Source organism: Emys orbicularis, chromosome 1 (assembly GCF_028017835.1).
Source record: "Emys orbicularis isolate rEmyOrb1 chromosome 1, rEmyOrb1.hap1, whole genome shotgun sequence".
Classification (NCBI taxonomy): Eukaryota; Metazoa; Chordata; order Testudines; family Emydidae; genus Emys; species Emys orbicularis.
This window is the reverse complement of record NC_088683.1, coordinates 106,961,694-106,975,834: the sequence shown is the minus strand read 5'-3', so window position 1 is coordinate 106,975,834 and position 14,141 is coordinate 106,961,694. Positions and strand designations below refer to the sequence as shown.

Genomic DNA, 14,141 nt, shown 5'->3' with positions numbered 1-14,141 from the left:
GGGCTGCCTATTGAGCAATTTTCCCATGCGTCAGTAGTATGTTGCCAGATTGTTCACATTTTAAAGGAACTTTTCTATTTACAGAGCACACTGGATTCACTGAGGTATTTTTTTTCAAATCTATTCCACATACGCGTGATATATTCCCTCTTTTATTCCCCCCCTCCCCCGCTGCAAACCTATGGGCCAGCTCTGATGTTTCAAGCAGTGGCTATGTAAATATTTATTAATGTGACAGTCATCAAGGGGGAAAAAAAGTTGCTTCATCCCATTACACAGGAAGCCCTTAACTTCTGCCTCTCTCTGAGGGTGCAGTCAGTGAGAACAGGAAAAGTTCACAATTAGAGTTGGTTTGACAGACTTTGCTCTCTTGGTTCCTGTTTCACTACAGACTGTCATTCATGTAACTGGCAGGTTTTATCTGTTATTGAGGAGACTTCCCCATCAACCTCAAGCCCAGCATTGTGTAGTGAAGGAAAATGGAGCTTGCAGATCTCTTGAAATTTGTCTTCATGGAAATCAATGGAACAACAGTAACAGTGGCTCTGCTGGTGATCCTCCTAGTGTTACTCTATTGGTAAGTGTATTCATACTAATATGAGACCTATGTAATACTGAAAGCCAGCCAAAAAATTAGCTCCAGGAGTAGATTCTGCCAGCAGGAATTCAGTACAAGTGTATCCCCTCAATCAAAATATCTTAGTGTTTCATTTTAAGAGGCTGGAGTGGAGGCAGATGCAGAGATTAAAAGAATAAAATAGACACTTGTTAGAAAATCTTGTCAAATTTGTGAGAGAATTTTGTCCTTTCTAAAGGTTTCTTTTTTTAATTTTGTTTTTTAAAATTTCCCTATTAAAGTCTAGGTTTTTAGAGTAATTTCTGTAGAAACCTATCAAATTTATGTTAATAACTCCTGGTTTCATCCCCATTAAGTTTTCATGTGAGAGATGTTGAAGGTGGTCAGATTTGAAAAGGAAAAAAGTATAATGTCACTTGCAGAGTCTCAATGGACCTTTTTCTCTCTTGATCTTACCCACGCCCTTTGCTTGGCTTTTCAACTCAAACCTACCAGCACTGTAAACACTACTTGAGTTCCCTTGCTTATTTTTTTTATTTCTCACATTGAGTACATAGTAGACTGATTGTCAACCTAATCATAAACATAGTAGGGGATGTGGAGGGAGGCTTATAAAGTAGGAAAGAACTGGATTACAGTGGACAAAGAACCTTGCCTACGTGTGCTGATTATCTATTAGGCAAATTAGCAATAGTTTACTGCCATCTCTGTTTTTACTAGAGCTGTGCCTTGAATCCTCCCCACTCACCCCATCATCAACCATTGTTCTTTGTTTCTGTGTGTCCAAGGAAGAGATTACAGGAAAATGTTAGGAAATCTAAGCTAAATACAGTCTTTAGACCACCAGCAAAGATAAAGATAAAACGCAGTAATAACACCGTAGGATACTACAGACGTTTCTGTAGGTGTGTTAATGAGAGATGCTCGTCTGCATGTACCTTGATTCTTGAATCTCTTAGGGCCTCATCCATTTCTCTATTTAAGTCAATTGAAACTCCTGCTGACTTCAAAGGGAGTGAGGTTGGGCCCTAGGTGGTTTGGCAGAATGTATTAAATAGATATGTTGGTGATCCAGTTTGGGTTAAAATAATAATTGACCGAAACCTCCTTTGAAAAGTTACAGTCCAACCCATCTGTTTTGTGGTCTGTTTTTTGAGATCCAGATAAATCGCTCTGAAGATTCTTGCTGCAGCACACCCAATGTCCAGTGTGGATTGTGGTTTAAAAGCAAAACTCCCATTGACGTCAATGAGGATTTTGCTTGAGTCAGGAGTGCAAGATCAGGCCCACAGATTAGTTCATGATGTTTAGACCATAGGTCACGTTCAGCTGCAAGGAGGGGAACCCCCACCCCTAACAATTTAGGGAGATAGAAAAGGGGCTGGAGAGCCCCATTGGCGTGGGAGGTTGCAGGCAAAGCCACAATTACTGCTTCTTAACAAGCTTCCCAAAGTGCACAGTTCTGAGAAGTGTATGTATCTGCCGTCAGGTGTGCATTTCTTAATATAATAAATCTACATGCTGACCCTGTCCATTGTGTGCGCTTTTCAGGAGTCCCTAACTCTCTGTTAAATCAAAAGCAATCATTTGTTCAGACTAAGGGCTTGTCTACACTTCCTGGGGGATCGACAAGCAGCAACTGATGCATTAGCGATTGATTTAACGGTTCTAGTGAAGACCTGCTAAATCGACCCCAGATCGCTATCCCGTCGACTCCTGTACTCCATCGGATTGAGAAGAGTAGGGGGAGTCGACGGGAGAGTGTCTCCCGTCAACGTCGTGTAGTGTGGACCCCGCCGAAAGTAGGTCTAAGCTACATCGACTTCAGTTACACTATTCACATAACTCAAATTACGTAGTTTAGATCAAATTTCCCCTGTAGTGTAGATAAGGCCTAAGTCCTGGGCAAAATTCATTGTTGGCATCAGTAGCCATGTAACTCTATTGACTTAATGAAGTCAATAGAATTGTTTCCTGTTTTGTCAGTCATGGATTTGACCCACAGCCTGTGCCGAACTTCAGCTTTCAAGCTTCATTTCTTTTGGGCATAGATTTGTTTAAAAGAGTGTAGTTAGAATTGTTTGAAGCAGGAAAAGAGTTTAAAAATTATGAAAATGTGTGTGTGTGGAGGGGAATCGTCATTTGGTTAGAGATCAAGCAGCCAATGTTTTCCTCTTAAAAAAAAAAAAGCATGTTTTGTGATGTTCTAAGACTGTGGGAAAGAAGTTGGACTGAGTGTTGTGCAGTTCTAACAATATGGTACTTACTACCAGTGCAATTGCAATTATAACTCTTGCTGCTGATCTGTGGAGATGTATTAATACAAGCTTAGATAATTAAAGGATACTGATGCCTGGAGGCCATTATTTCAATGAAAAGACAGTGTGTTTCTCAAACTTCTAGTAGAATGTGTTGGGCAACCTATCTGAGCTGTCGGGTGAAAGTTCACCTAGCAGACATAAGCTTTTCACCATCCATTTGTTGTTTATTTCAGTAAAATGTAATGATTCAAGCTGTAGGATTAGTGGCTTGAAATCCATCTGCAACCGTAAGAAGAGAAGTGGCTTCTGCTGTTTGTTAGAAGCCTATCAACCTTTTCCAACCTAGCTGCTATTTATAAGGAGGAGTTAGCTCTGCTGTGTGTTATTAAAAACTCCTTCAGGGCTGAAACCTTGCAAGCAGGGAATTATTGAAAATAATACGCATATGGTTGCTAATAGAAATGTGTCCATTATTCTAGAGAGCATTTACTCGCTACATTCATGCGGCATATGCCATTGTGCAGCTCCTTTGTAGTGTCACTGCACATGGCTATGATGGCAGGAGCAGTTACGTAGTTAAGATTCCATGAATGTTTCCATTCTAAGCCCCTATTTTCATTTGCTTATAACTTTCTGAAATTTTCATTTTTCAGGCCTGACCTCTGCCTGAAGGTTCCTTTTTAATTGCTTGTTTAATTTTGAATGAAAATGGTTCAGCCATTTTGCATGTAATGAGTGGGAAATGATTGCAATGTATCTCAAACACCTCTTCAGCAGAAATGTATGATTTATGTTATAGTAATGCCTACAGACCAGCCAAGATCAGGGCCCATTGTGCTAGGCACTACACAAACAGAGAGTATGTCTGTACTGGCATATCTACGTCACTGTGGTTATGCCGGCATTGCCCCCATAATATAGACACAGCCTACGCCAATGGAAGGGGAATTGCCATCTCTGTAAGAACACCACCTCCCTGAACGACAGCAGCTTCGTTCATGGAAGCACTCTCCCATTAGTATAGCTGCATCTACCCTGGGGGTTAGGTCAACATAACTATGTCAGTCTGGGGGTAGTTTGTTTCATACCTCTGACCAACATTTTATACCCCTGACCCCTGCCAACATAACTTTTAAATGTAGACCAGGCCTCAGAGACAGCCCCAGCCTCCAAGAGCTTAAATCTAAATAAACAAGATAAAGCGAAGGTGGGGAGGAGAGGCAGGCAAAGCATAGGTGCCAACTCTGGGGGTGCTCTGGGGGCTCAAGCATCCACTGAAAAAAATAGGGGGTGCTCAGCACCCACAGAGCTGAATTAATCTTTTGTGGGGCCCGGTCCATGTCCCTGCCCCCCAAGGCCCCTGCACACTGCTTGAATGGAGGGGACGGGGCAGAGAGGAGCACCCACTGGCAAGAACAAAAGTCAGCACTGGTGAGGCAAAGGGATATAAGAGCAGAGTGAATAATGTGATGCTGGCAAATGTCATGTTAGTTCTACAAATTTTTAAAAATCATTTTTGGAGGTTTGTTAGGGGACTAAGTAAACGGGCAGCTGGGGAGGGGAGAAGAGACTGGGGAAAAATTAGGGAAGGATGGAGGGCAGGTGGAGTCAGGCAGAAGTGGAGTGACTGTGAGGAAGGTAAGGCCAGGAGGGATTGGAGCAAGCAGCCAATCAGCACATGGGGGTGACTGTCTAGAATAAAATGACTGATGACCTCGCCAGTGTCTGGTGATCCTTGCTGCCTTGAGTCTTCTGAAGAAAATTGTTTTAGGTTTCACCGAGTTATGACCCTTTGAAAATCACACTCTACTCACACATCTCTTTTTTTGTTTTTACACAAAGTTCCCAAAATGCACAGGTCTGATGTAAAATGTTTATCTCATGAAAGTACACTCTGCCTTTTTTTTTTTTTAATTAAGTGGGTAACATTTATAGTGGCTATCATCTGTTACTATTTTTGTCTTTCATTTAGCAACCTGTGTTTTTAAACCACTTAAATCTTTACAGTTTTACAAAATACAAAAAGGACTAATTTGGCCACATTTTCAGTGTTCATTCAGCACGCTGGGTGCTGAATTCTGTTGAAAACCTGGCCAAATGTCACAGAATGCTGCTGCATTTTGAGCACGCTTGAAAATCTGTCCTCTTCTTCCCCCTCCATTTCTCTGATAACCAAAATGGATACTTTGATGAATTACTGTCTTTTTTTGTTCTGTGTTTGCACAACACCTAGCACAGTAGGGTCCTGATCTATGACAAAGGCTCAAATAATTAATCATAGTAATTTATCAGAAAAATTCCTCCTAAGCAGACTTTCCTCTTCCAACTCACAATGTGGAGACTAGCAGTCTATTCACTTAACCTTTTTGTGGCTGTTTCTCCTCATCTTCAAAATGGGGATAATAATAGCTCAAAGGCTTAATTCGTATCTGCAGAGCCCTTTGATATGCTACAGTGAAAGATGCTATAGTGTAGCTGCGCAAAGTATTATTCATTTTCATTTTAACTAGATGCTGAGTTGGGTCTCCCATGCTTGGCTGTGGGTGCAAACATTATTTTGTGGCTTTTCTTTTGCTGCCTGTGAAACTGTTGATAAAATGAAAACAGGAACTCATCTTTTCTTTAAAGTTTAATGTACCATACGCTTTACATTATGAAGATGCTGTCACAGCTTTCTGACGCATGTGTTCAAACTAGATTTTCAACTGCTTGTCTAAACAAACCTGATTTTTAGAAAATTGGAAGTTGAAGGGGAGGTGTGTATGGGGGACACACACACACACACACACACACATATATTTCTCATTGCATGCTTAGCTTTTACCCATTGTGAAACACGCGCTTATGATGTCCTTGCCTGGTGCTGCAAAGCCGAATCATTCAAAAGGTATCAGCTTTACATGTAAAATTGTTTATTGCTTGTATGATACCTAGAGGTGCTGATCAGAGATCTGGTCTAGATAATGTCCACACATGTAATAAAAAGACAATCCCTTCCCCAAAGAGCTTACAGTTTGTATAAACTAGAGAAGAATTAGAACTAGAACAGTTCTTTTAAACCCTCTCTGCCCCTGAATTTTAGGAATTTGGATAAAGTTGAGAGTTGGATCAGCAACTAAACCTTGGTCTGGATTTGGATCAGGGGTCACAGCTGAAACTAATCTCTAACTGACCAATTTAGAACACTCAGACTTTGGGACAGCTTGGTTTCAGATATTTCATCCACTTAATGTTGGGAATGTTTAGATCTGGGGTTCTGGTGAGGTCCCAGAGAATACAGGTTAAAAAAAAAAAAGACTCAAATCCAAGCCCTAGTTTTGCAAAACCAAAACCCAGATGATAAGACTTTGCAAAACTTAAACCAAAACTGTCTATCTCTTCTCACCCATCTCCAATAATGTGTAATCTAAAAGCTGGGTAAAAACGAATTGTATCATAACTTTATGAGCCAGGGGTTGAGCAGTGAGCACCCCCTGGCACATTGGAAAGTTGGCGCCTGTAGCTCCAGCCCCGGAGTCGGTGCCTATACAAGGAGCCGCATATTAACTTCTGAAGAGCCACATGTGGCTCCGAAGCCACAGATTGGCCACCCCTGTCTTAATGCATGTTTCTTTCAAGGTAGAGTTCTTGAAAATATAAGCCAAATGTGAATTTATGTCTATTTAAATAAAAAGTACTAAAATTATTTTCTGAAATTGATCAAATCAGATGTTAGGGAAGGGATTGGCTCTGAAACCTTCAAAGCAGTAGGTGTTCTAATGGCCATTCCTACCAGTTTTTATGTATCAGTAAGGGTGGGAAAACTAGTTTGGATAAAACAGGAACTTGTGCAAATCAGGCTTTTTATTCAAAGATTGAAAGACTTTTGACCTTTTCCTTTCCTCCCCCCCACATAACCCTGCACTACTTTGTTCCTGTTTGAACCACATGTGTTGAAATCCCCCAAGCGGCTTCTGCAATATTTGCAGGCTAACTTCAAGCCTTATGAGAGCATGCTTTTACAAGACTTCCAGCCCAGCTTCAGAGATTCAAGACATTCAGTTAAGCATCCAAACTTTGGGCTGCTGGGAAGTGGTTTTCACTAGTAATAGGTGATCCAGCAGGAAACAGAAGTCTATTTAACATGCCAAGAAGCTAATGTAACATGCTGAGGCCCTCCTGTTTGTGTAGTAGCAGCCTGATCCCAATTTGCATTCTGGTCCCTCCCTAAATTAGGTCTCTCTTGAAATCTGACCCTCTTTCTCCCGTTTCATTCATGAATGACCAGCTACACAATGAATGACCTCAGCTTCTAGCCCACTGCAGAAGATGCTGAACACCTTGTGGGATTGGGGCCCCAAAACGGATCCTTTCTGCAGTTCTCCCATTACTAGTACTAATGGGCTGAGTGACCCATGTTTTATAATCTGGTAACCTCACAGTGTGGGGTTAACCCCAGGGGTGAGCTGGAGCCGGTTCGCATGAACCAGTTGTTAAATTTTGAAGCGGTTTTAGAACCGCTTGTTAACTGGCTTCCCTGCGAGGGAAGCTTTGATGGGCTCTGGCTGGGAAGCGTGTAATTCCTCCTCCCGGCCACCGGGGGCGCTGCGCTGCAGGAGCCATGTGGGCTGCCTCCTGGCCCTGTTGCTGCTGCTGCTCCTTGGACCTCTGGCCCTGGGGCTCCTGCTGCTACCTGGTGGGTCCCCGGCTGCTCTGCTGGGCCTGGGCTGCGTCCTGCTGCTCGGGCTGCTCCCAGCCCATTTCCCCGTGTGAGTACCCACCACCCTGCCCGCAGCCAGCCCCTGCCAGCCCCTGTCGCACCCCCTGCCCGCAGCCAGCTCCTGCCCGCAGCCAGCCCCTGTCGCACCCCCGGTCTCCAGCTAGCCCTGCCCCATGCCCCTGTCTGCAGCCAGCCCCAGGTCCACTGGTGCCCTGCAGTTCCCAGGGCAGTAACCCTGCACACCTGCTTCAATGAGGGGGGGCAGGGAGCAGCTGGGACCCATACATGTGCACACCTTAGGGTGACCAGACAGCAAGTGTGAAAAATCGGGGTGGGGGGTAATAGGAGCCTATATAAGAAAAAGACCCAAAAATCGAGACTGTCCCTATAAAATCGGGACATCTGGTCACCCTAGCACACCCCCAGGGAGAGGCGGGGACCCACACATGTGAAACGGAGCTCATTTCTAGTTCAGGCCCATCTTTTTTTAAAAAGAACTTTAGGTAGGGTTAACATACATCCGTATTTTCCCAGAGATGTCAGGCTTTTTGATTCTTAAATCGCCGTCCAGGCGGAAATTTAAAAATTTAAAAATTCCTCCTGGGAAAATACAAACCTATGGTAACCCTATTGGTACAAAAAATACATACTGTGGCACATCCCTTAAATCAGAACTTTTTATAGGGAACCGGTTGTTAAGATTTTAGCAGCTCATCACTGGTTAACCCTATACTAGTAATCAAGTTGACAGGTGGTGGCTGGGTGGGAAACCCTTCCTTTTATCCTCATCTGTCCCTGTTGGCTGCTTTTCAGAGAATGGCCCTTAAGTTGGAGGAAATGCTTTGTCTTGTTCAAAGGTTCCGCCATGTGAGGTTGCAAGGATCTGACTGAACAGGAAATGTGGGCAAATTACCACTGATGACAGAAAATCTTCCAACTCCTCATTGCTTCGGTCATATAGTCTTACATCAAGCAAATCTGGATTTTCCACTAAAATGTCAAATATAATATGATATTGGAACTGTGCAATGTGTGACTCCCCCTCTGAGAAAACCAGTTGGCTCTGGATGGTCCAGACCAAGCTTTGCCTGAAAGGGAGCAGAGTAAGCTAATGAATTCTGATTTGGAAGAGTGCCAGGCCTCTAATGACTAAACATCTTTAGTTCTGAAAACAAGGAAGATCTGATTATCTGGTATGAAGTTCTGTCACAATATTAATTTGTACTGTTTTTTCTGAAAACAAAGATCTCTCTATTTTGGGTGAGGTGGAAAGGAGTTGCTTGAAATCATTTTTGTAGCTTCAGAGCAAAATACTTTTAGTATCTTCGTAGGATAAACTATAAAGGCCCTTATATTTCTGATACACAGCACTCAGGAAGCACACAGGTTTAACGTTGATACCCTCATTTCTTTCCTTAAGGGTGACATTCAGAGGACCAGCACAAGATCTAGGCACCATTTTAAGCCCTCAAAATAGGGCTTAAGTAGCGCATAGGCCTTGAGTTGACTTTCTGCATAGGAATTAATTGCACCATATTAGTGTCAGGTCAAAAAAATCCATTCCTGGGTTGTTTAGTCTTATGTAAATAAATAAATAAAAAGGACACTTAAATTATTCAGGCATAAAGTTTGATTTAGAGTAGGGAGATTGGTTCTAATTGTGCATTGAGGGTCGTCCTGCAGAATACGTTAGATCTTGGGACTCCGCTGGAAAACTTTTAGAGCCCAGGTGGGAAACAGTCCTCCAGTGCTGTAAAGTGAGTTAAATCAAACAAAAAGGTCACGATTGCTGGATCACCCTGGCACAAGCTGACAGTGGCTAGGCTGCTGGCCTTCATTTCTGGTGAGTAGGGATGTGACTGCAGAAGCTGCCCACAGCCATTGCTCCACTGTGGGCTTGGATCTGGGCTGGTCTAGCTTTGGCAGGGCCAAGTTTCACAAGTTGACTCAATTCCTTTTTCAGGAAGCTTCTGCTACTGGGGCTTCTGTGGAGCCCCTACCAGATTGCACTGGGAGTAGGGAGACCTGGATTGTGTTCCTGTCTCTGCCACTGGCCTGCTGTGTGGCTTTGGGCAAATGACTTGCCTCTCTTTGCCAGTTTGCCCTCTGTCTGTGTTGTGTATTTGGGCTTTTGTGGGCAGGGACTGTCTGTGTCTGTATAGTGCTTAACATAAAGAGAGTCTGGGTTGGGACCTCTACGCACTACTGCAATGCAACTAATAAGCCCGTTTAAAGACGCTGCTTTCCCCTGGCTGAATCCCCGGGGGGGAAGGGGCTCTGGGGCTAGAAGGGAGTGCAGAATACTCCCTAGCTTGAAGTAATAATAGCAACCAAATGCTTTACAGTTTTGTTCAAGGGCTTTCTGCACCCCCACTCTAAAAATTGTTCTGGTGCCCCTGCCAAAGAGAGGATATTGGCAGCACCACTGCCTCCCCTCCCTCCCCTGGAATAAATACAGGTACCTCCCTTCCCCTGGTTCAGTTGCCCTGATTCAAGGGGTATAGATTTGCAATTTAAATTATTTGAAATGCTCTGGGCCAAACGCTCCTCTGGCCTAACTCCACTGATTTTAAATGGATTTAATCCAGCAGACAATTTGGCCTTGACTGACCGGACTTTCTGAGAAGTTGAACCGTAAACATAAAAATTCTCCCTGTGCCATGTCCTCGCCTCACATCTATTCCAGTGTTTTAACAAGGGCAACTTTTATTTTCCCCTCCACCCTCTCAAACTTTTTAAAAATCCAGCTGTGGACCCTCATAAATAATGTTTCATGCTCTTTTTGTTCTCTCTGCTGGCTCAGCTGTAGTTAGCTAGTGCTTTCCACAGGCCTGGGTACCCCTCTCAGAGAGAAGTGGAAGGAGGTAATTGTGCAGTATTTGATAGACCTGTTTGAAAATTATTGGTGAAAACTTCCTTGGGGGTGCAAAAAAATGGCTATTTGGACAAAACTGAAATGTTAGTGAGAATTTTCATTTTTGTCAAATCTTGGGGTATGTTGAAAAATGATTTCTTAACAACAGAAAACAAATGTTTTATCTTTTTCATGAAAACCTGAAAAACTGAAAATGGAAATGTTTTGCTTTCCTCTAAGTTTTTGACAGAAAACAAAATACATGTTTTGAGGATCTCTAGTGTATGATAACCACGGATGAACAGGCAGCAGAAGGAGCACAAAGTAATTTTCTTTTGTAGATCCTATTAAAAAGAATTTCACTTTATTTTTGTTTTTAACTTTCCTAGGAACAGAGAAGATTTAAAGAATAGATATTTAGGGTCCAGTTCTCCAGGGTCATGCACTTTGTGTCATTATTTACATCAGTGCAGTTTCTGTTCTGATCTGGTAGCATTTTACACCCACTTTCTGTGGATGTAAATGACTATATAGGGTGCAGGACAATGGCGAACCAAGGCATTGTATTTGCGTGATGGAGTGTACCCCTTGGTTATAATTATGGTAACCCCCCACATCCTCCCCATCCCTGATGTCCCCCCTTCCTCTCAGTTCCCTGGAAAATTCAGGAATGTAAGGGATAGATTTGGAAATGATCAGTAGGCAGGAAGGGTACAAAGAGGGTTATTGGGGCTAAAAATTTTGGCTGGGTAATGACGGGGTGATTGTTCTTGAATGGGATGAGGAGGTAGATGGCTGAGGAGGAAGAGCGGTGTGGACATTGATCATTTGCAGAAAAGTCAAAAGGCCGTGTGGAGAGGAGAGACAGGGAAGATGCTGATTGAGGATGGAGGAATGAGTCACATGGCTAGTTGTGGAGGAAGCACTGGACAGCTGGGAGTGGCTGCAATCCGATATAGTCCACACGTGTGATGCTTTTTTATCCCAAAAGAGCTTTTTGTAAATACTCTCTTGATTGATAGAGATGTAACAAGATGTAGATCTTTACCTAGAGGTTTACCGTATGGGATGTGAGAGAGACATTGCAATGCAGCCACCTCAGGGATGGAGGAGCAGTAAGCCAATAGCATGCTGCACGACAGTGGTTGAGAGGAGGAACTGTGGCCAAGGATGGTGGTGCCTTACTCCTGTTTTGGGGGGAAAACTTCATGTGATCTTTAAAGTTTACAGAGAGCGAATGGGACTTCAGTTTGGCCTGAAAGGTTTGTGCCAAGCTGTAACAAATGAGTCCACATTGAGTTTTACACAATATATCTGCATTTATGGTTTTTAATTGTGTATCCTTGAAGGGTCTTGCTCCAGAGCTGTGCTTGTGACCTCTATACTTTCATGTTAATGGAAGTGCCAGTGAACTAGAATAATTAGCAATGTAAAGCAGAATGAAAATTGCAGTTTTTAACTCTAAGGTGTCTGAGTTGGATACCCAACTCCCACTGAATTTCAAAAGGATTTGTGTGCAACTTTCTTAGGTTCCTTTGACAAATCTCGGTCCAAATGCATACACCAATGGTAACTTGCAACCTTATATCTATCTAAAGTCAGAGCACTGTAAAGTCGCTATTTGTTTTGTTTGTTCAGCTGGCCAGAGGCATTCAAAGAAAAGGAAAGTGACAAATTGTCAGGAACTTGCTTAGGTAAAGGAATCTTTACTAATCGGATCACAGTATAAGTTTTGTAGTAGGAAAAATGGAAACTGTTCTTTTGTGTACTGGTGGATTTTGAAAAGACCAGTGGGATACAGTTTGTTCTAGATCAGGGGTCGGCAACCTTTCAGAAGTGATGTGCCGAGTCTTCATTTATTCACTTTAATTTAAGGTTTCGCGTGCCAGTAATACATTTTAACCTTTTTAGAAGCTCTCGTTCTATAAGTTTATAATATTTTAACTAAACTATTGTTATATGTAAAGTAAATAAGTTTAACTTTATTAACTTTACCGCATCATATCCGAATTTGTGTTATATCGGGTCGCGTTATATCGGGGTAGAGGTGTATTGTCATTATTTCTGCTTTCTTTCGTATTTGTTTCTAATACATAATGCTTTTGCTTAATCTAAATAGAACTGGTGTTGACTGATATCTGGGGAAATGATTGGCTGATGATCTCAAATAAAACCGAGCTCTTCCCCCTGCAGAGAGGGAGAAGGTGAGATCCTGTATATGAGTCACAAAGGAGGAAGAAGGCTGTGGTCTTCCCCTGGAGCAGTGCCATAGAGGGATTTCAGGGATATATTGTGTGCACAAGATGGTCAAATAATCCAGGGCACCATAGCACCTACAACCAAAAAGCTGTATGGAAATTAGCATATTTACCATGGAAACATTAAGGTCTAAGTTGATCCTGTTGTTGGGATTCAAACCTGCAGGACTAGGGGTTTGTGGTATTTCAAACCCTATGCTTTGTCCACTAAACCATCTTCTCAGTGTTTAGCGATGGGTTTGTAATCAGAACAGAGTCCCTGACTATTAAGGAAATGGAGAACTCCTTAAGGGGCTTGTTAATAAACTGTTTCCTCTGAAGGACCCTTTTCTATTTAATTTTGACATTTTTAGGGATTCTACACAGCCACCTCTTCCCCCCCCCCCTTCTTGTTTATGTTCCTAAGCGAGAGCATCACCAAGCAGTGAGCTCTGTGCCATGGCAGCATTTTATATTTTGAGCAGAGATAAAAATCTCATTCCTTCTATAAACAAAACAAATCAAGAGATGGTGCCCCAGAGAACCATTTCTCTGTAGCCATTTTCCTCCAGCTGCTTTCTATTCCATGCAGTTTGCAATGCACCATATGAAATACGCATGTGCCTGCATGCGTGTGTGGAACGCAGGTTTCCTCCAGACAGCAGCCACTGCCTCTTCATCATAAACACTGATTTTTACAGTGCTGTAATAAGAAGATTACTAATAGAGCTGAGATGTTTGGTTATTTAATAGCCTATTGTTTAGCAATGAGAGACAGCAAGAGCACGGCAGTCATGGGCATTCTGTCTTCACTGTGAATAGTTTGGGTTATACATAGGGATGGGAGAGGGTGGCAAATATTGGGGTGCATTTTCACTGAAGAGGGACCAAGCTCTCTTGCTGACAGCTAGCTACCCTGTGGGTGGTTGCTGGATATATTTCCCTTACCCACACTTGCAGGTCTTCCAGTTTCTTCAGTAGGGGCTTGATGATTCCACTCACACCTGGGACTCCAGCAATCTAGAATTCTCTTTATTCACTGCACTGCCGTGTTCGCCTCAGAATGAGGCTTGATAAGACAAAACCAAGATGGTGATTGCAGCAAGCATAAACTGATAGTTGTGAGACAGGGTTCAAATCTGCTTAGTTCTCTAAATGTCACTCCTTCTCACTAGATGCTTCCTCTCTATTAATATATCCTGCCCCTCTGCATTAATATGGAGTCTCTGGGACTTAGTGGGTCTCAAACAGTGAATCTGAAGGTCTCTCAAACTTGGCTCTGGCTTTTTAATAGAACTGGCTTTATCAATAGAGGGGGAAAAAATCTTGCTACAGCAGTCAGTGACCCTAAAAAGCTCTTTTTACATTTGTATTTATTTCTGCAGTACATTGCTACGAATGGCCAGTTTTATAAAGGAGGAAGAACAGAGCTGGTCAGAGCTTTCTGCTCTAATCTAGACTCACTGGATCCTTAAGGCAAACCCACTGCACAAAGGGCTGGCCACATAATGCC

The 14,141-nt window shown here is 42.7% G+C and overlaps 1 protein-coding gene across 1 annotated transcript in view; it reads left to right on the top strand.

Moving 5' to 3' along the window:
* Nucleotides 1-430: 430 nt before the first annotated feature.
* TBXAS1 (thromboxane A synthase 1) overlaps nucleotides 431-14,141 on the top strand; it is a 328,018-nt gene continuing 314,307 nt past the window's right edge. The window contains exon 1 of the mRNA XM_065407299.1: nucleotides 431-577. Coding sequence (XP_065263371.1) covers nucleotides 480-577 — 98 coding nt within the window. The 5' untranslated portion in view covers nucleotides 431-479. The remainder of the gene's footprint in view (nucleotides 578-14,141) is intronic.